At 41.7% G+C, this 23324-nt stretch overlaps 1 protein-coding gene across 1 annotated transcript in view; it reads right to left on the reverse strand.

The window, feature by feature from the left end:
* Nucleotides 1-3103: 3103 nt before the first annotated feature.
* LOC126455475 (protein aveugle) overlaps nucleotides 3104-23324 on the reverse strand; it is a 30702-nt gene continuing 10481 nt past the window's right edge. The window contains exons 2-3 of the mRNA XM_050091229.1: nucleotides 9345-9458; nucleotides 3104-4427 (exon numbers count right to left, since the gene is read on the reverse strand). Coding sequence (XP_049947186.1) covers nucleotides 4260-4427; nucleotides 9345-9458 — 282 coding nt within the window. The 3' untranslated portion in view covers nucleotides 3104-4259. The remainder of the gene's footprint in view (nucleotides 4428-9344; nucleotides 9459-23324) is intronic.

The raw sequence follows: 23324 nt of genomic DNA on the forward strand, positions 1-23324 counted from the left end.
TTGTTTTCAGTGATGAAGCAACATTTTTTCTTAATGGTGAAGTGAACAGACACAATGTGCGAATCTAAGCGGTAGAGAATCCTCACGCATTCGTGCAGCAAATTCGTAATTCACCAAAAGTTAACGAGTTTTGTGCAATCTCAGGGTTTAAAGTTTATAGCCCCTTTTTCTTCTGCGAAAAAAATGTACAGGCCACGTGTATCTGGACATGCTGGAAAATTGGCTCATGCCACAACTGGAGACCGACAGCGCCGACTTCATCTTTCAACAGGATGGTGCTCCACCGCACTTCCATCGTGATGTTCGGCATTTCTTAAACAGGAGATTGGAAAACCGATGGATCGGTCGTGGTGGAGATCATGATCAGCAATTCATGTCATGTCCTCCATGCTCTCCCGACTTAACCCCATGCGATTTCTTTCTGTGGGGTTATGTGAAAGACTCAGTGTTTAAACCTCCTCTACCAAGAAACGTGCCAGAACTGCGAGCTCGCATCAACGATGCTTTCGAACTCATTGATGGGGACATGCTGCGCCGAGTGTGGGAGGAACTTGATTATCGGCTTGATGTCTGCCGAATCACTAAAGGGGCACATATCGAACATTTGTGAATACCTAAAAAAACTTTTTGAGTTTTTGTAGGTGTGTGCAAAGCATTGTGAAAATATCTCAAATAATAAAGTTATTGTAGAGCTGTGAAATCGCTTCAATCATTTGTAATAACCCTGTATTTTAGGCAGAATAACTGTCATTGTTACAGACAACAGTAAAAATAAGGTTGCAGCTGGGACACTTCATTCCATCCTGCAAATATCATGTGTTGCATATACATTAAATTTACTTCTTTCAGATGGCAGGACATTTATTCCAACACTAGGAGTATTGTTGTGCCATTTATTTTGTTGTATCATTATTGTTTGGGAGACATCTGCATACCAGTAGCACATTTTTTTTAAATTGTTGAGGCAAAGCAATATTGTTAAAGAGAAATTATCAAATGCACCAGGTGCAACAAGAAAACTGAGATTACAGTACTTCTAGCACAAAATGTTCCAACATGGTGGAATAGTAAATGGCCATGGTTACACACATACGAGAGTTGAAGGATGAATTAGTCCTCACACACTTAAATTTGGCCCATGCTCCTTGGTTTCTCACACTTCTGCTTACACAGGTTTGTACACTCATTACATATACCTAATACATTTTAATTATCTCTCCATTTTCCTAATGAATGAAATGTATTTCATGTCACTGGAAGAATGAGTATTTATACAACAACAGTATACTCTGGAGAAGAGTATGTGATATGTTCACAAATAATTCCACTACTTAACAGAGTCTCTTTAAAATAGTCAAGTTTAAAGAACAGTTTAACTACTGAAATAGCAACATTATATTTAAAATCAATTAATGAGCCCGTTGAGAAGCGTCTATTTCCAAATGAAGCTTGCTCTATTTAAAAGTTAGCCACATTTTTAGACTCTCACTTCAAGCAGTCAGCATTGTGATCCTGCTCTTACTGAAGAAGCAAGAATTCTGGGCAGATTGTCTCAGGCAGATGTAACTCACTGTACCCTGAAACAGTCTTAAATATGCATCTTTTAAATATAATTGCTGAGTGATGCAATAATTTTTTTAACAAAAAAAGTTTTTGGTTATTCTTAATTTTGTTTGTTATCAACATTTTCACTCCTGGCCTCCAAACCAAAATAATTTGTATTTCTGGTGGCTTAAATTCAGATGTGATCAACACACATTTCTACACAATTCTATAGACATGTCTTCCTCTTACTCAACAAAATATGTGTATTTTCTATGAAGCAGCAAGCCAGTTTTATGTATAATCCAGTATTGCAATTTTATTATCTAAAAAATAGACACGAGTTAAATTACACAGTGAAACATGAGATCCATTCTGTCTGACGTTTTGCCCACCACATCTAGGCTAGCTTTTCATCACCCTCCCAATCTCCGCAATATCCTTGTCAGACCCTATGCTCCTTCTGCAACCATCTACCTACCTTACGGCTCCTACCCCTGTGACCATGTCCGCTCCAAAAAACTTGCCCTATGCACCCTCCAACCACCACCTATTCCAGCCCTGTAACTGGCAAAACATATACTATCAATGGGAGAGCCACCTGTGAAATGACACGTCGTATAGCAGTTGTTATGTAAACACTGTTTGGCCTTTTACATCGGCATGACTGCCACCTAGTTATCAGTCAGGATGAATGGGTATAGGCAGAGGGTGTATACAAGCAACAAACGATATCTTGTTCCAGAGCATGCTGTACAACATGATCATGGTGCCTGTTTAACCACACACACCAGTTTGATTCTTCTCCCAGACACCACTTTCTCAGATTTCCAAAGTGGGAACTAGCACTACAACATGTCCTTAGCTCTAGCCACCCACCTGGCCTGAATTTACATTAATTTCTTCCGTCTCAGCTTTTATTCACTGTAACTATTCTTTGCTTCACTCCATTTTAATTTCCTACATCTTTCATTGTCTTTTCTGTCTATTTTTCACCACCCCTCCCACTTTTGTTATGTACAATGCACTTAGCTTCTCATTCTTATTAACTCTTGCAAAATGTTTTAGTGGTAATCTCTGTCTTGCATATTGCCCTGTCTTCCATGTTTTAGCTCTCAGGTTTTCAAATCTCGTCCAGGGCAGTCCCCAAAAATCAGTCTTTCCTTGTCATCCCGTCCGGTAAGTATCCCCTGACCCGGGATTCTGGATGACTTTTCTGAAGTGTACCCCTTTCCCTAAAGCTCTCCAGTCCTTTTCCTTCACCCTTCTTCATTCCCTTTCCACTTTTCTGCCAGAAGTAGAAGCCACTGGCTCCTAAAGCTTGTAAACGTCAAATCCATTTGTGCGTGTGTGTTCCCCTGGAGCCGCATGGTGAGTTGATTCTTTTATCTACTCATTTACATTATATTAACAATAATTGATTATTTTCTTTGTTAAACTACATTTCAGTATGTTTTAAAAAATCTTTTATGGCGGAAAAGAAGCTATGTAGATGAAATCCATTCCAAATTTGAATAAGTAACTAGTTAATTTAAAAGTTAAGGAAGGTAGGAAGTGATTATTCTTTTCAATAAACTTTATTTAATGCTCATTGCTTTAACCACGGGAAGTGTGTGTGAGAAGAGGATGGGGAAGGTCAGTGAAGTGATGGGGTGGGAGATCTCTAAAATAAAACTACAAGCAAAGAAGGAAAAATTCTGCTTAGCTAGTAGCCATATAAAGCCTCACAAAAGATTACACAAATACAGTACAGTTCTCTTTCTCTGACAGAGAGAGAGAAAATGATTGTGGAATTTTCTCATCTTTTCTTCTCCTGTAATTTATTTTCTGGAATCCTGAGTAGCTTTCCTTCTCAATCTCTGAATAGTCTCCTTCCCTCAGTCCATTACTTCTCTGTGACCAGATGAAGGAACCTCTCATCCTGAAAGGTAGTGTTTGTGTCATCTTCTGTTGGCAGTGACTAAAACCCCCCAATGAGTAGAAATTTAATTTTTTGTATTTGATATATTTATGCTTTGCAATTTAATCTATGGACACACAGCTTAGCATCTCTTATAAGTTAACCTACAACAGTAATTTGTAACAACAAACAAGAGCTTTGTTTAATCACAAGTGAAGAACACATACAATATGAATTAATGTAAAAGCTACAACACAAGGAGGCTACAGAGCAGGAAACTGAAACGGAACAATAAACTCTGACAGATAAAGCAGTCTGGAATGCGAGATAAGACAAATCAATATTGACACTTTCTCTCTAATTACTGGTCATTTACTCACACATTATGAGTTCCAACATTACCCCAGCTGTTTTACTTCCAATTTTAATAAATTTCTTAAAAATTAAGAATTATTACAGAACAATTATGCAAGAAAGAATTCTGATCATGAAGCATACATAGAATTGTAATAGGAATGACAATTTTATTCAACATCTATGGAAGAGAGAAGTGATACAGAGATTTGAAAAGAATAATATTTCATGAAGAAAATGGGTACAATTTATCACTTTGCTACTTCTCTCGCGTGTCAGATATGTCCATGATGGTACGCAACAAACGGCATCTTCTTTTCTTCAGATGTATAAGTCGTAATGTAGTTGCTCTTTTCCTTGCGTGATATAATGACAGAAGTAGCACGAAGAATGTTAAAATGAATCTTTCTTTTTCTGTAAAATTCATAACTAACAATTTCTTTACAGTATGATTATAAATATGTCAGCAATTAATCCTCCTTTCCAGATCACGGATTTCTATGATGTCAGTCTTCAGGCGGAGTTTTGCAATCTCTCTCCAAATTTCTTGGCGATGTACAGCATTTTCAATGCCCAGTCTAATTAAGGTGCTTTCATTAATCCTTATTAATGACCTGCCAGTTATGTCATGCTGAAAGCAAAAATTAGGGGAACTGTACAAAGAGAGTTTGACATAGTTAATACAAAAAGTTATAAAAAAGGTAAGAGACATTTTTCCTTATCTTATTTTTACTGGTTTCTTTTTATATATGTTTTATTGAACATTGATGAATGTGTATCTCAATGTTTTCCTTACATTTGTATATATTCGGAGGCAAATTTCATTCTTATATTGAGGTGCACCATAAATATTGCACAAAACAAACTGGGGAGAGGGCAGAAATGAAGCGAGACGAAGAAACTTCATGCGGATGGTAGAGGAATGAAGTACTGTGCAATCAACATCTAAACATTAAAAAACAATTGTAAGGTCTCCAACTTAAAGGTTTAGGGTTCAATCTGCAGTAGATTCTGGGACATTTTCTGACCATTAACATAACACTCTCTTATAGCAATGAGCATGTATGTGAAAAATACCAAACTACAGCAAGATTGGCTAAGGGCATGCAAAAATATGCAATTGACAGGATGGAATAAATGTACCAAAGAAGTAAAAGCTATGTTAAAGGAGGAGATGAGGCAACACGCTGGATAAATAAGAGGAGGTGATTAAAATATGGAAGTGTACTTTCACTCTTGCCATTTATGGTTGTCCTGGATGACAAATCACAAGTCTTGTCTTGAAACATATGAACATAAGATGCAAAAGTTTTGTATTGTTGTAAATGAAACAGCATAAAATGGGAACCAGTACCATGGCAGTATGAGTCTGGATTATTGGTAATTCCATACCAATCCAACAAAACAGTCAACCCAACTCACTCAGATGTCTTTCAAATTTGGAGCATTCAGTGATCAGATAAGAGATGAACACTACGAATTTGTAGAGATATACAATAATTGTGAAGAAAGTTACAGGTTGCAAATTTTCGAAATTATGTGATTTATATGCGTCTATCTCAACATAAATGACTATAATTCTGGTTCTAATCAATGAAAAGCCAATGAGTAGATCTTTTCATTGATATACAACATGGCAGGTTTTTAAGAATTTTTCACATTCAAGGTCACTGGCCTTAACCTTTGACCTTGAACTTTCAAAACTCCTCACCTTCAACTTTTTTGGAAAAAAAATTTGTATTGCCCCAATACGCTACTATAAACGTGGTAAATATCACTATGGCACACCACATGGATGAAAAGTGTTGCTTAACAACAGGCACGGTAGTTTTAAAAACTAAAAAAAAAAACCAACAGATGATTTTATTGAGATGACTGCATTGAGTTTACAATGGCTTCTATCACACTTATGTATCATACAGTAGCAGTCAAGGACCTTTAAAATCACTCAAGAAGAACTCAAAGTACATGAATATCTTGTTTGTGATTTTGTACATAATTAGTCCTTCACCATTCAGGAAGAGGTTCAGGATAAAGTACAGGGATTTCAGTGGAATAGTTCACAGATTACAATTCACCAGTATTTAGCTTACTACTGAGATGCAAATACTAATGACATACAGCATGTTTCGTACATGGAAATATCTGATTATCTCCAGCATTTTCAGTTTCTTAAAATGTCACTTTCTGACTCCAAATTACATTGACTACTTTTCAGATGGATGTGCTGCCCAATACAAAAACCGAAATAATTTCATGATTCTGTCCTACCATCAGGAGATTTTGAATGGATTAATTTTATTTTATTTTTTTCAGCGGTGAAAATAAAATATTCCTTCATGTGTCTTCAACTACACATCAGTTTCCCATCACAATTAAGACACTGCCACTGAAGAGCACTGAAAGACCTGAGTCGAAACAAGGTCCCAGGAGTAGACAACATTCCATTCGAACTCCTGACGGCCTTGGGAGAGCCAGTCCTGACAAAACTCTACCATCTGGTGAGCAAGATGTACGAGACAGGTGAAATACCCTCAGACTTCAAGAAGAATATAATAATTCCAATCCCAAAGAAAGCAGGTGCTGACAGATGTGAAAATTACCGAACAATCAATTTAATACTTCACGGATGCAAAATACTAACGCGAATTCTTTACAGATGAATGGAAAAACTGGTAGAAGCCGACCTCGGGGAAGATCAGTTTGGATTCCGTAGAAACACTGGAACACGTGAGGCAATACTGACCTTACGACTTATCTTAGAAGAAAGATTAAGGAACAGCAAACCTACGTTTCTAGCATTTGTAGACTTAGAGAAAGCTATTGACAATGTTGACTGGAATACTCTCAAATTCTGAAGATGGCAGGGGTAAAATACAGGGAGCGAAAGGCTATTTACAATTTGTACAGAAACCAGATGGCAGTTATAAGAGTCGAGGGACATGAAAGGGAAGCAGTGGTTGGGAAGGGAGTAAGACAGGGTTGTAGCCTCTCCCCGATGTTATTCAATCTGTATAATGGGCAAGCAGTAAAGGAAACAAAAGAAAAATTCGGAGTAGGTATTAAAATCCATGGAGAAGAAATAAAAACTTTGAGGTTTGCCGATGACATTGTAATTCTGACTTGGAAGAGCAGTTGAAGGGAATGGACAGTGTCTTGAAAGGAGGGTATAAGATGAACATCAATCAAAGCAAAACGAGGATAATGGAATGTAGTCAAATTAAGTCAGGTGATGCTGAGGGAATAAGATTAGCAAATGAGACACTTAAAGTAGTAAAGGAGTTTTGCTATTTGGGGAGCAAAATAACTGATGATGGTCGAAGTAGAGGGGATATAAAATGTAGACTGGCAATGGTAAGGAAAGTGTTTCTGAAGAAGAGAAATTTGTTAACATTGAGTATAGATTTAAGTGTCAGGAAGTCGTTTCTGAAAGTATTTGTATGGAGCGTAGCCATGTATGGAAGTGAAACATGGACGATAACTAGTTTGGACAAGAAGCGGATAGAAGCTTTCGAAATGTGGTGCTACAGAAGAATGCTGAAGATTAGATGGGTAGATCATATAACTAATGAGGAGGTATTGAATAGGATTGGGGAGAAGAGAAGTTTGTGGCACAACTTGACTAGAAGGAGGGATCGGTTGGTAGGACATGTTCTGAGGCATCAAGGGATCACCAATTTAGAATTGGAGGGCAGCGTGGAGTGTAAAAATCGTAGAGGGAGACCAAGAGATGAATACACTAAGCAGATTCAGAAGGATGTAGGTCGCAGTAGGTACTGGGAGATGAAGAAGCTTGCACAGGATAGAGTAGCATGGAGAGCTGCATCAAACCAGTCTCAGGACTGAAGACCACAACAACAACAACAACAACAACACACAGTGTAAATGGATCATACTTCTACTACAATAATATAAAAGATATTTTTGTCAACATTACTTACAAATTGTATTTTTTAATAACTTTTGTTTCATATTTATGTACTACCTTCTGCGTTTTGATAGTGTACTCATGCAGACAAAATAAATTTTTGGTCATGATGCCTTTGATGTGCCACCTTGATATTTACCATGTTTATAGTAGCATATTGGAGCAATTATATATATCAAAAAAATTGAAGGTAGGGTGTTTTGAGATATTTAAGATTCAAGCTGAAGGTCAATGACCTTTAGTGTGAAAATTCCTAGAAACCTGCCATGTTGCATATCAATGTAAAGCTCTATTCATTAGCTTTAAAAATGATACAAGTTTCATAGTTGTACCTGGATTAGAACCAGAATTATGGTCACTTATGCTGACACAGACACAAATAAATTTCACACAGCCACCTTGGATAATGTACCATTTTCAACTTGTACTAGAGCCCACTGTCAAAATTCAACACACTTCTGGAAATCATCCCCATGCAGGGCTTGATGTAGACCAATGTGATACAGGTGGAATTTACCATGCTTAAGTATTCAAAGGGCACTCCTTTGAGAAATTGCTGAATCACTTTCCGACTGATGGAAACTTACATGAGGATTAGTGACAATTGCAGCTAATATAGTGACTTCTGAATTTTCTCCCATAGCAATTCTCCTTCAATCATGTTTTCTTGGTATGATACCTCCCGTTTCAGACAATGCGTTCAAACGTTGTTGAAAATTTCTTACAGGTCCGGATACGACCCACCTCATAAGTTGCAGGCTTCTCTAGCGTTATTACAAGCTTCAACATAAATGTACATAATATTGATTATCTCATTATTTGTATATCAGACATCCATGATTACAACCCGAAGTGGAGCTTACTAAGAATATTAAGTAATGTTCTTATTAGGTGTAAATTGGCACTGGGTAAACTTGTACCAATGTCAACAAACCTGTAAACAAATGACTATCGTTATGGGAGTACAAATAAAAGACAAACAAACCAGCTTATGTAAACAAATGAATTTCCTTCATTGAATAATAATAAAGTAAAAATGCCTCACAACTCTCTCTCTCTCTCTCTCTCTCTCTCTCTCTCTCTCTCTCTCTCTCTCTCTCTCTCTCTCTGTGTGTGTGTGTGTGTGTGTGTTGTGTGTGTGTGTGTGTGTTTTAAGAATAAAGGCCACCTAAAAGCAAGTTATGCACTTAAAATTAAAAAGAGGAATATAAGTGTTTTCAGAACAAATGAAAAAAATAAGCCTTTTTAAGTTCGTCTTTAACAAATCAGATCCCCCCTTTTTGACAAAATCCTGGCTACAGCCTTGCGCATACCTCAGCAAACTGGCACTTTTCCATCTCTTATCTAGATCACTGGATGCAGCAAATCTGCAAGAAATCTGAGATGGTCTGGTCGAAAATGTTTTTTTTTTCCCCTTCTGATTTGGATTGACATGGAATTACTCTTATACTAATTCTAATAGAAAAATAAAAACATGTTTTTGTTTAACTGAAAGATTCCAAGCACAATACAATTTACAGAAATTGCTACACCGTGACTGAAACAAAACAAACTGAATTGGACCACATTCTATGGACACTTTGTACAATTCAATGAAAACTTTTGTATTACATAAATTACCTGCTGAAACTTTTCTGCATACAATGGGTAATAGTCACTGCAATGTCTTCGCAACCATTTCTGAACATCCAGAACAGTCCACAGATACACTGGTTTTGGGCGTGCTGTTTTATTCTAGAAATGAGAGAATGCATCAGTAATAGAGATAAAGTGCTCTGAAATATTCTATGAAGAAAGCAAGACAGAAGTAAATGTCCATGAAGACTTCAAAAGACATCATTAAGCAATGCATTTAAGGCAGGAATGAAGGACATGGCAAGCTGAACTTCCATAAGATAATTTAAATGATAACTTCAACCAATCAGAAAAAAAATAAGACAGCAACATACAACATGGTACCAGTGGTTTATAAAAATGGGGTAGGAGTCTCAGAGATGAGTTTAAATGTTTGGAAGCTGAAAGAGGAGCAGCTTGGTACCAGCAGAGATGTGCCAGCCAAGTGGTTTTCGAACTTTTTGGATCCTCAGTACCCTTGATTTATACACGATCACCTGGGACTCCTTTCGCACATGACATCCAACTGAAATGTGAGGTAAATAAACCTAAATTTAAAAAAAAAAAAAAAAAAAAAAAAAAGAATAAGAATTATTTCTTTATTAAATGTCCAAATCAACACATTTTAATAAACTTTTAACATTATTATGTCCAATTCTTGCAACAAAATAAGGAGAAGGATGAGCTTACTTCTTTATCACCAGTTCCTCAAATCTCTGCACAAGATTGGAAATCTCTTTCTTCACATTCATTCGCAATCTGTATTTGCTACTGATGATTGCCTATGCTGAAAAAGCTACCTCACATAAGTAGGTTGTAGCAAAAGGTATCAAAACTTGCAGATATTCCTACTTCACCAGCTCCAAAAATCAAGCTGTGATGAGGAAACGAACTTCAATTTCAATGTGGAGTCTGAAGAAATATCCATAAATTGCTTTTGTTCATCAACAGTAAGTGTTGATGGAAGTTCTGTTCTTAAAGGATCTTTCATCTAGTTATGTTTATCTACTACTTCTGGAAAGTAGTTCAGGAAGTAATCACCGAGTTCAGTTATATGATCTACAAACACAGAGTCAACTCTTCACCACCTGTAAGTCTTTTATTCTACAATCATATGAAGAGCAGGAATAGTGCAATGTATATCATTATCATCCAACTTTTTCTTCCATATTACTAGACTGCCATCTACCATGCTGCCATAGTAACAACACTTACTTGCCGGCCTGCTAGATATCACAACTAGTGCACATGTTGTTCCTTTACTTGCAAAGCAAATAAACCAAATTATTATTGTTATGGAACCACCATGGTGACCCAACTGTGAGGCCACAATGTCCTGGTAAATTATTACTGTTATGGAACCACCATGGTGACCCAACTGTGAGGTCACAATGTCCTGGGAGTCTTGATACACAGTTTGAAAACCTTTGTGCTAGCATACAGGTAGTAGTAGATAATACCAGTGCAGTGTGAAGGTCTTAAACTTGCAGTGGTTGAAACCATGGAAAAGGGCTGTGGAAGACTAACAATAATATTGAGAGATATAATGAATCATCTAACTGTATTATGTGATTTGAGGGAAATTTGTTTGTTTGTTTGTTTTAGGCCACAAAAACATAAGGTCATAAGCATCCACGTCATAAACTTAGATCATCAAGAAGTAAAAGAACTTAAAACTGATTGTATGTGTGGTGTCACCACCAGACACCACACTTGCTAGGTGGTAACCTTTAAATCAGCCACGGTCCGTTAGTATACGTCAGACCCACGTGTCGCCACTATCAGTGATTGCAGACCGAGCGCCGCCACACGGCAGGTCTAAAGAGACTTCCTAGCACTCGCCCCAGTGGTACAACCGACTTTGCTAGCGATGGTTCACTGACAAAATACGCTCTCATTTGCCGAGACGATAGTTAGCATAGCCTTCAGCTACGTCCAGACCTCACGCCAGCCTGCATGAGCTAAAATGTGTGCCTTTCGGCTTCCTCTAATAATCACAGTGTTGGCTCCCCTGCCAACCCACAACAGTATGTTAAGCTCAATCGATGGAAGGCATGCGAGCTAAGAACAAGGACTTCCTAGTGGAGAAAGGTCAACAAAATATGCTGTAGAGATAGTGGAGGTCCCGAGCCAAAGATTAAATGTCCTTCACCATATTGCTACAAAGGATAAAAAGTAAAATGCTGTTGACAGCCCATGTGTCGTTTGCTTAAGCAGCTGATAACTCAGATGGCACACTTATATGAGAATGTAAGTGGTTAAAAAAGGGCATTTGGTCAGAAATGGTGAACTGTCAAAGGTTGGTGACAATGAAATGACAGGGGAATCACAAATGGCAATGGCTAAAATGACGATGCCCAATAAGCAACCTACTAGCTAAAATGATCTCCTCGCGGCAAGAGAACCAACATGAGGTTGGCCAAGCCACTGGGAGAGTTTTAATTCCCTGAAGCTTGATCCTGTGAAGAGATGACCAGTGGTGATGCCAAAGTGATACAACCTGCTGATAGACAGCAATACAGAGATCATCCGAAGGAATGGAAGAGCTAGTGAACTGAGGTAGGAGGAATGCGGCCTTGGCAGCAGCGGCAGCAGCCTCATTTCCCGTCAGACTGATGTGACCACAAACCCATATGAACATCACAGTGACTCCCTCAACAGTGAACAGGTGGAAGCTTTCTTAGACCTGTTGAACTCAGGGATGGACTGTGAACAGCACACAGAGGCTCTGAAGGGCAATGAGCATATAACACAGTTAGAGACCTTGTGTCACCAGATGTACTGGGAGGCCTGACATAGGCCAGAGAGCTCTTGTATATATTGAGCAGTGTTCCGGAAGCTGATACCAAAACTGGTCAGTGACAAAGACGAAGGCACACCCAACACCATGATTAGTCTTAGAGCCATCAGTGCACATGAAGGTGCTATCACTAAGTTGTGAAGATTGAGAAACTTACTGCAGTAGAGTGAGTCCAGAGTAGTTTCCTTAGGAAACAAATTAAGTCCAAGACGGACACAGTTGAAGTCCAAGATGGACACAGGCCGCTGCACGAAGCCACGGTAGTAAAGGGTTCACATCATCAGGAATGTGGCCGGTAGCGTTAAGTTAAACTGCTGGAGTAGGAGCCAAAACCGAACTCTGGAAGGTAATGGAGAAGAGGGACGCCCCCCATACTGATGGGCCAGCGAGTCAGCAAAAAAGGAGGCATAGGATGGGTGGCAAGGCATAGCAGACAAACAGCATGAGTATCTGCTGAGGAGAACATCACACTGGTATGAGTGGTAGTTTGGCAGCTTCAGCACAGAGACTCTCAACTAGGCTAGCATAAAAAGTGCAATGGTGAATTGTATTAAAATGGCTTAAGGTGGATGGATGTGCAGATGAATAAATGAAGCACCCATAGTCTAGCTTCTAACCGACACATTATTGGTAAAATCAGAGGAGGTTGGCATGATACGCTCCTCACGAAATACCACTTACGACACATAGGACGCAGGGACTGGGTGCAGCAGGCGGCTAGGTAAGACACATAGGAGGACCCAGAATGTTTCCTATTAAGCATGAGCCCCAGGAATTTCGTAGTTTTAGCAAACAGAAGAGCAACAGACCTAAGATGTAAAGACGGTGGAAGAAACACATTGTGCCACCAGAAATTCATACAAACAGTTTTGTCAGTGGAAAAGCGAAAACCATTGTTGATACTCCACGAGTAAAGATGATCGAGATGTTTCTGAGAATGCCACTCGAGGAGACAAGCCCGTGGAGAACTGCAAAGTCGTCAGCGAAACGGTAGCTGGAGATGCTTGGCGGGAGACGAGCCACAATAAGGTTAATAGCTATGGCAAAGATGATGAAGTTCAGGATGGAGCCCCGAGGCACCCTGTTCTCCTGCATCAAAGTGTCCAACAAGACTGAACCCACACATACCTTGAAACTCTGTCTTAAAAACTACTGAAGGTAATGGGGCATGGAGCCTCTGATGCCCGCCCCACGTGTATACAGTATGGAGGATACCAATCCTCCAACAGGTGTTTTAAGCTTTCTCCAAATCAAACCACACAGCCACAGTCTGGCAATTGTGCAAAAAACTATTCATGACATAGGTTGACAAAGTGACAAGATGGTCATTTGCAGAACGGTGCACTCGAAATCCATATTGTCAGGGATTAGCAGACTGCAAGATTTGAGCCACCATACCAACCAGCCATGAATCATACGTTCCATCAGCTTGCCAACACAGTTGGTGAGAGAAATGGGGCAGTAGCCAGAAGGAAGGTGTTTGTCCTTACCGGGCTTAGGTATGGCTATGACAATGGCTTCACGCCAGCATCTGGGAAATGTGCCATCTGCCCAAATGCAATTATACATATGAAGGAGAAAGTGCCCGCTTGCAAGAGAAAGGTGCTGCAACATCTGAATATGAATGTCGTCCAACCCTGGGGTGGAAGATCACGATGAAGTGAGAGCATGATCTAGCTCCCTCATAGTAATGGTGACACTGTAGCATGCACAATTCTGAGAGGAGAAGGGTGTCACCTGAGACTCCTCCACTCGTTTCCGAGAGACAGGGCAGGGAGACAGTGGGTAAAACTTGAAATTTCTGCAAAATAGCAGCCCACGGTGTTTGAGATAGCTATAGGGTCCATAATGACATCATCTGCTATGGTCAGACTGGGAATGGCGGAGTGGATGTGGTCCCACAGAGCTGACAGAGGTTGCCCCATATGATGGAAGAGGAGTGGAACCATTAAAAAACTAGTAGATGAAATCCAGCTGCTTTTCTGCTATCACGCAGAATGTGATGACGCTGCGCACACAACAGCTTATAATGAATGCAGCTCGCCATGTTTCCGCATGCGAATCATGCTGCGGCATGTCTCAATCCACCAGGGGACCAGGACATGGCGCCGTAAAGATAAAGTGCAAGGTATGGAACATTTTGGGGTGGTAAGGATAGTGTTTGTGAGGTACTCTATCTTGTTATCACAACTGGGGAAATGTTCGTCAAAGGTCATCTGGAAGGGATAAAGCCTTCAGTCAGCCTTAGAAAGCTGCCAATTGGGTTTATACATAGATGGGGTAGGAGTCATATAATGAATAGCACACTGGATATGGTCGCTCGAGTATGTGTGTGAGAGAACAGACCACTCAAGACAACACACAAACTGGGCAGTGCAGAACAATAGGCACAAATGGGAACAGATGTGCATGGAGTCTGGAAGAAATGCGAGAGCTCCAGTGTTAAGGCAAATGAGGCTGAGTTGATTGAGAAGGTCAGCCAAGAGGGCACCTCTCGAACAGTTATGGAAGAGCCCCAAAGGGGGTGGTGTCATTAAAGTCACCCAGCAGCAAAAAGACGTGAGGGAGTTGGTCAATAAGCTGGAGGAAGTCTACCCTGGTGACAGCTAATGATGTAGACGTTGCAAAGAGAAAATGTGAAGCAAAGAAGTATATTGCGAACTGCAACAGCTTGCAGCTGAGTGCTCAGTGAGATGGTTTGGCTATGAATGTCATCCTGGATGAGCAGTATGACTCCCCCATGAGATGGAATGCTCACTGGTACAGGGCACAGAGGCTGGAAGATACTATTCCCTGAGATTTACAGAGGCACTGGCATTGTCACTGGGCCTGTCTGCAGATTCCAGGGCAAAAAAATCTGAGGGAAGACTGACCCCTTCTTGGTCTCCAGTGAAGTTAGTTTTTGTAATTAATCTTCCATTTGGTATGATAATGTCCTCAAATTAACCATACTGTGAATAAATTCTTTAATCTGTTTCACAATTTCTTATCTTTATCTGGCATTATAATCTTTCCCCTATACTGTTTCTTCCACTGCCAGATAAACTATTCCCAGATGACAGGGTACATATCAAAGTAGTGTATCCCTTCTACTGGTTACAATTTTCCACTGAGTTTTCCTTTTAGATTCTTTCTGTTACCTCTGTACTTGACACTTCATCTGGCAACTTTTAATATCCTTCCACAGATACACATTTAAAATATTTTTAGTTTCTGCCCTATCAGATTTCCCTTAGTTCACTTCACACTTTCTTACACTACTGTTTTAATAGCTTCTACCTTTATATTGTATCAATTTTTTTATACAAGTAAATAATTTCAAAAAATTGCTTTTGCTTCATCCAACCTTTTTGCTAGCATTTTTCTCACTTCACCCATTGTGTTAAATTAACCCATAATTTAGGCAAGTATGCTATCCATTCCATTCAACGAGTATTTCTTACTTTTGGCAAGAAGGGAAATGTCAACTGGAATCATACTGCTGATGTACAGCTCTTGGGTTTCTAGCCGGATGGCAGTGTTTAAATATTGCAACATTTCGAATAGTGTCATACTCGTCATATCCTCATCATCTTGTGAATTGTCAGGATACTGTGGATTCGTTAATATTTATAGTAGCAGTGTGCCCCCCTCCACCTAGCTATGGGCAGTCGGGTACTGTCCGGCTGGAGGGGAGGGAGTGCTCTGGGCATTCCATTTGTGTCTTGCTATTTGCCCTGTGCTGGGCACATTCAAGATGTATTACTGTTAACATGAGATTCCAAGCCACAGCCATTTGGCATCCTTCAGCCCTATAGACCAGATTCTCGTGAATCCATATTTCAATGGATTCCCTTACAATGTTCTCCCAATAGCCATTGAAATGCAACACAAACACTGTCCTCAGACCAGTTCCATTGGATTACTCTGTATAACATGAAAATAGTTTTCTGACCACCACCGAAGATGACAAAGTGGCTTGGCTTTGTGAAAGACCCACTTAAACTGAACATACATGGGATTAGTATGAGGTGACGAAAGTCATAGGATACCTTCTAATATCATGTTGGCCCTCCTTTTGCCCAGTGTAGTGCAGCAACTCAATATGGCATGGACTCAATAAGTGGTTGAAAGTCCCCTGCAAAAATATTGATCCATACTGGCTCTATAGCTGTCCATAATTGCAAAAGCATTAAAGGTGCAGGATTTTGTGCTTCATGTGGGCCTATGGACCAATCATTCCATTTGAACACAGCCCACACTATTATGGAGTCACCACCAGCTTTCACAGTGCCTTGTTGACAACTTGGATCCATGGCTTTGTGTGGTCTGCGCCACACTCAAACCCTACTATCAGTTCTTACAAAAGAAATTGGGGCTCAGCTGACCACGCCACAGTTTTCCTGTCGTCTAGGGTCCAACCGATATTGTGATGAGTCCAGAAAAGGCACTACAGGCGATGACTTTCTGTTACCAAAGGCACTTATGGTGATTTTCTGACACCATAGCATATCAACAGCAAATTTTGCGGCATCGTCGGCCACTGCGTTGTCTGCGGTGAGAAATAACACCTGATATTTGGTTTGCTCATCACACTCTTGGCAATATGGATCTCAGAATCTTTAATTCCCAAACAATTTCCAAGATGGAATATCCCATGCGTCTAGTTCCACCTACCTTTCTGCATTCAAAGTCTGCTAATTCCTGTTGCACAGCCATAATCACGTCAGAAACCTTTTCACATGAATCACCTGAGAACAAATGAGAGCTCTGCCAATGCGCTGTCCCTTTATACCTAGAGTTTACACGATATTATTGCCAAGTGTATACATTATATCGCTTTCCCATGACTTTTGTCACCTCAGTGTAGAGCATTGCCAGCAAATATGGGTACTGATACAATAGCCAAATGCAGCGCTGTGTTTCAAAACACTGCACGGAGCACATCAGACATGTGCGACTGGCACTCATAGAGGAATCAGTAATAACAGAGTGTAGCCTCAAGTAAGGCCCCACCTTTGTCTTTCAGATCACCAAGCTGCTATGCCAAGCAAATGGCAATTGGTTGGTTTGTAGATTAAAGGGACTAAACTGCAAGGTTATCAGTCCTTTTTTCCTTAGTCTCACAGGTCTTCGATTAAAACCATACCTGAAAAGAATCCTATCACCTGAAATCCAGGGAAGGAATAAAGTGCTTAATACTGTTAACTAAAAGGAAAATAGCGACTGAAGGCATTAAAACAATATAGCAGATGGCCTGGCTGGCTGATCACAAGAATAAAAAAGGATGAGCCAGCCACTCTGCAACACACTAAATCTCCAGCTTAAAAACACAAGGTAAGAGAAACAAAGATGGTGAAAGACGAACACCAAGTCAGACAGACAGCACCAGAGGGAGCGAGGCAGAGTTAAAATGAAGGTAGGGTGATGGCCTGAAAGATGAGGCTGAGGCATCACACTTTAACAGAATAATAGAAACCCCATTCACAGATAAAACTTAAAACTATGTTAGTGGCTGAGGCATTATCACCTAAAATTGAAGGGTGCGTGTCAGAGATTAAAAGTCCACCTCAGAGCTGCTAAAGTTGGACTGTCCAACAAGATGTGGACTACTGTCAAACGTGAACCATAGCAACATTGAAATGGGTCCTCACAATGTAGGATGTTATTGTGAGTCAGCCAAATATGGCTGATGTGGAGCTGGCAAAGGACAGTGGAGTCCTTGCGACAGCCTTGCATGGAGGACCTCCACACATTCATCGAAATCCTTTATCATATGTAACTTATTCGGCATAGTCAGGGAGTGCCATTCTGTATTGAAGAGCGCAAAAGGTTTGCAGCATAATACCAATCAAAGGTCAGATTCTGGTATACCGATCTCAAGACTCTATTTATGAGTAGCCTCTTTGGCTAGCCTGTCAGCAAGTTCATTTCCTGGGATTCCAACATGTCCCAGGTTCCATACGAGGACCTCTGACCACCCATGTTGTTTGAGGGCATAAACAGACTCCTGGATAGTCATTACCAAAGGATGGCAAGGGTAGCAATGATCGAGAGCTTGTAGGCTACAAAAGTCACTACAGATGAGGAAGGACACACTGGTGCAAGTGAGGATATGCTCAAGAGTGCAAGAAATGACTACCAACTCCACAGTCAAAACACTGTAGCCATCCAAGAAGGAGCACTGTTCAGTATGTCCAGCAAGGCCATAAGTGAAGCCAAAATGACCACCTATCATCGAGCCATCAGTGCAGGTATTGTCTGACCCCTAGAACACGCGAAGAATAAAGAAAAATTGGGGGTGGAGGGTCTCAGGCGGAACTGGGTCTTTTGGGCCTAGAGATAGGTCCAGACGAAGCTGTGGCTGAGATATGCACCATGGAGGTGTACGTTAGAGAAGCCCGAGGACAGATGGTGCAGGGAAAAACTCAAGTTCAGAAAGAAAGGACCGAACATGGACTGCTACCACAATGCCTGATCTGGGCTACCATTGCGGGAGAGGGATTACCCTGTTTGGCAAGAGGAGGCGGTAATTCGGATGCCCAGGTGAACTACGGACATGTGAGGCGTAATTAACAAGTAGTTGTTGATTCCTGATCCACAGTGGGGGGACTGCAGCCTCTATGAGTAGACTGTTCACAGGGCTAGTTCAGAAGCCCCTGTTACAAGTCAAACCCTGAAGTGGTGTATCGGGTCCAGTATCTGCAATGCTGGGGGCGATGCCAAACCACATGCCAGACTCCCATAATCAAGGCAGGACTGTGTCAGAGTTTCATAGAGCTGCAGCAGTCTAGAGCGATCTGCACCCCACCTAGTGTGACTCACGCAGCAAAGAGATTTAAGATGCTCCTAGCACTTCTGCTTACGCTGACGAAGGTGGGGAAGCCAAGTTAGCTGGCCATCGAAGACCAGTCCTAAAAAGCGACATGCCTCCATTACGCTAGTAATTGGTCATCAAGGTAAAGTTCTGAATGTGGGCGGACAGTACAACAATGACAGAAGTGCGTGCCACAAGTCTTGGCAGGTGAGGGCCCATGACTGTGCCTTTCACAGGCTCAATACAGTCGGTGTACAGCAAGACCAATACACGAAGAGCAAAAGTGAATGCAAAAATCATCAGTATATAGGGAAGGTGATACTGAGGACCCCAGAGCCACTGCTGGATCATTAATGGCCACAAAAGAGAGGACCACTCACAACAGAGCCCTGTGGGACCCTTCTTGTGGAAATGGGCTGAACTGTGGACAGCAAAAACTTGAACTCTGAAAGTACAGAGCGACAAAAAATTCTGTATGGAGATCAGGACCAGGCCCCAGAGACCTCACTCGTGTAATATAGTGAGGATATGATGTCTCCACATTTTGTCGTAGGCCTTTTTTTTTAAGTCAAAAAAGATGGCAATAAGGTGTTGACTTCAGGTAAAGGCTGTATGGATAGCAGACTCTAGGTACATCAAATTATCAGTGGTGTAGCGGCCTTGGCAGAAATCACCCTGGGACGGAGCCAGAAGGCCCCGAAACTCAAAGGAACCAACATAGCCACCAGCTGAGCTTGTATTCGAGCAACTTACACAGAACATTGTTGAGACCAATGGGGCAGTAGCTGTCCATCTCTAGTGGGTTCTTACCAGATTTCAGCACCAAGACGATGACGCTTTCCCATCATTGTGACAGGAACTTGCCCACGCTCCATGTCCAGTTGAAAATGGCAAGGATGTGATGCTGGTAATCTGATGAGAGATGTTTAAGCATTTGATTGTGAATATGATCTGTCCCTGGTGCTATATCAGGGAAATGGGCAAGTGCACTGAGGAATTCCCACTCACTGAATGGAGCATTTTATGACTCAAGGTGCGTGTAGAAAAGGTAAGCGCTTTCCTTCCACCCACTGTTTTGAGATACAGGTTGGTAACTCTCAAATGCTGAATCATGAACAGAAGGTTCAGTGACTGCATCTGTTTCGTTATAGATAGCTCCATTCACAGAAATCTCAGATACATCTACAGGGGTCTGGAATCTGTAAAGGCGTCTGATCTTCATCCACACCTAAGAAGGAGAGGTATGTGATCCAACGATTGAAACATATCATTCCAAGCACTCTTGCTTCATCTTTTGATTAGGCTTCATCTTTTGATTAGCTGGCAGGCCTGGGCATGGAGTTTTGAAGGCAACAAGGTGCTCCATCAATGAGTGCCGTTTATGATGCTGGAGAGCCCGCCGATGATCTCTAATGGCCTCAGCGATTTCTGATGACCACCAAAACACTGTCTTCCACTGGAGGGGTCCTGAAGAACATGAGACTGTCAACTTGGCAGCAGAGACTATGGTCACAAGTTTTGGACAACCACATCGATAGTGCCAAGTGGCGCAGGCCCAACAGTGGCAGCAGAGGTGAAAGCATTCCAGTGAGCCTCGTTAGGAGCCCATCTGGGCAGGCAGCCAGGGGAGTGACACTCGGGTAGGGACAGGAAGATCAGAGAGTGATCACTATCTCACAGGTCATCATGGACTCTCCACTGAATAGATGGTAGAAGGCCAATGCTGCACACTGTAAGATTAATGGCCATGCAGGTGCCATGTGCCACACTGAAATATCTGGGAGCATCAGTATTTAAAAGACAAAGATTGAGTTGCATCAGTACATATTCAACATCTTTGCCACAACCAGTGCTCATGGTTCCACTCCACAGAGTGTTATGGGCACTGAAACCACCCAAAATTAGGGAAGGTGGGGGAAGCTGAGAAACCAGGTAGCCAAGGCATTTTGACGTACTTCGCCATCTGGGGGAAGATAGACACTGCAGATGATAACATCCTGCATTGACCTTGTCCTGACAGCCATAGGCTTTAGAGTTGTTTGGAGAGACACAGATTCGCTATACATATACAGAGTCAAGGACATTTATACGTACTCCATCTGACACCTTGTCATAGTCAGTACGGATCTTGTGATATCCCTGATAGCCATGAAGGGCAGGAATCCACACTGTTGGAAACCAAGTTTCCTGAAGGGCAATATAGAAAGCAACTGATGGCTTAAGAAAGGTTGTAACTCAGCCAGGTGGTGGAAAAGACAACGCAATTTCACTGCAGGATTAAGCTTTCAGTGTATTGGGAGGGCATGAAGGGACCAAGGAGGCAGTTTATGCCCCCAGTCACCTGCTGCCACCAATCGAGTGCTTGTAGTGGTTGTGTCCATTGGTCCTGAGGCTCTGGGGAGATCTAGGTCCTCAGGGGAAACCAGGATCTCCACCTCATCCTCAGAATTGGAACCTGCAGGAAGTGGTGGTGTGGGGGCCACAGGGATTTTTCTTTCTTTTTAATAGGTTTCTTATTTTCCTGCTCTTGCTTCTCCTTGGGTTTCACTGGCCAGGAGGGCTTCTCTGAGTTGGTCTCAGGTCATGATAATGACCGTGAAGTGCTACAACCAGCAGCATGTGGCACTTTCAGCCACTGGCTGGTGACTGGCTGCATGGCAGCAGGAACCTTGGAAGGTAGTGTCCCAAAGGACCCCTTCCTGCTGAGAGAAGCCAGAGAAGGTTGGCACTTCTCAGGCAGCAGGATGGGGTCTGATGTCCCTGATGGCTGGGAGGACATAGCTCCCGACGTAGGCGGGAAGGGAGCAATGGGAAAGGAGAGCCCCCAACCATCAAGGGGGCAGGTGGAGTCTGACGGCCCTGGGGACTACTTTAAGAGGCATAGCAGATGAGGGTGTTGTTTAGTAAAGGGCAACAACATTGTAACCATAGCAGATGATGACATCATGCGTACAGGGTTAAGACAGTCATACTTCTTTTTGGCCTCTTGTGCATGTCAGCCTGTCCAGGGTACCACTATCTTCCTCTCTTTTTGATAAATGGTGCAGTCCAGTGGACAGGTGGAATGGTGCTCTCTGCAGCATGGGAGGAGGGGTACAAGGAATGCTCATGTGTGACAGATGTCAAATTTCTCCCATGTGGAGCTGGCATTATATCAAGAGGACATGTGCCCAAATTTCCAGTATTTGAAGCATATACATAGGGAGAGGAACACAGGGTTTAATGTCACACCCACATACCATCACCTCGACCTTTTCAGACAATGTATCACCCTCAAACGCCAAGATGAAGGCACCAGTAGCAATCCTGTTGTCCTTAGGCACCCTATACACACGCATGAAAAGTGTACACCTCGTTGCTGTAGGTTGGTGCACAACTCATCATCGGACTGCAAGAGAAGATCTCAAAGAAATATAATCCCCTGGGCCATGATTTAGCTCTTATGGGAGGTGAAGGAAACTGTGACATCACCCAGCTTGGCACAGATGTGCAATGCGCATGGCTGGGCAGGAGATGCTGTTTTTATTAGTACTGACCCACTCTGCAGTCTGAACATTCCCACCACTTCCCCAAACTTGTACTCCAAGTTCTCTTTGTTGTCATAAATGATTCCCCATCAGACATTGAATAAACTAAGTATTGGGGAGAACACGCCTCTCCTTGATCTTTAACTCTACATTCTTCCCATGGTGTAACCAGGGAAGGGAACAATATGGAATCATATCTCTCAGCCCCCCTCCCCCCCATGAACCATGGACCTTGCCTTTGGTGGGGAGGCTTGCGTGCCTCAGATTGCTGTAACGTAGGTGCAACCACAATGGAGGGGTATCTGTTGAGAGGCCAGACAAACGTGTGGTTCCTGAAAAGGGGCAGCAGCCTTTTCAGTAGTTGCAAAGGCAGCAGTCTGGATGATTGACTGATCTGGCCTTGTAACACTAACCAAAACGGCCTTGCTGTGCTGGTACTGCGAACGGCTGAAAGCAAGGGGAAACTACAGCCGTAATTTTTCCCGAGGGCATGCAGCTTTACTGTATGATTAAATGATGATGGCGTCCTCTTGGGTAAAGTATTCTGGAGGTAAAATAGTCCCCCAATCGGATCTCCGGGCGGGGACTACTCAAGAGGATATCATTATCAGGAGAAAGAAAACTGGCGTTCTACGGATCGGAGCGTGGAATGTCAGATCCCTTAATCGGGCAGGTAGGTTAGAAAATTTAAAAAGGGAAATGGATAGGTTAAAGTTAGATATAGTGGGAATTAGTGAAGTTCAGTGGCAGGAGGAACAAGACTTTTGGTCAGATGAATACAGGGTTATAAATACAAAATCAAATGGGGGTAATGCAGGAGTAGGTTTAATAATGAATAGGAAAATAGGAATGCGGGTAAGCTA

Source organism: Schistocerca serialis, chromosome 2, assembly GCF_023864345.2.
Source record: "Schistocerca serialis cubense isolate TAMUIC-IGC-003099 chromosome 2, iqSchSeri2.2, whole genome shotgun sequence".
NCBI classification, from domain to species: Eukaryota; Metazoa; Arthropoda; class Insecta; order Orthoptera; family Acrididae; genus Schistocerca; species Schistocerca serialis.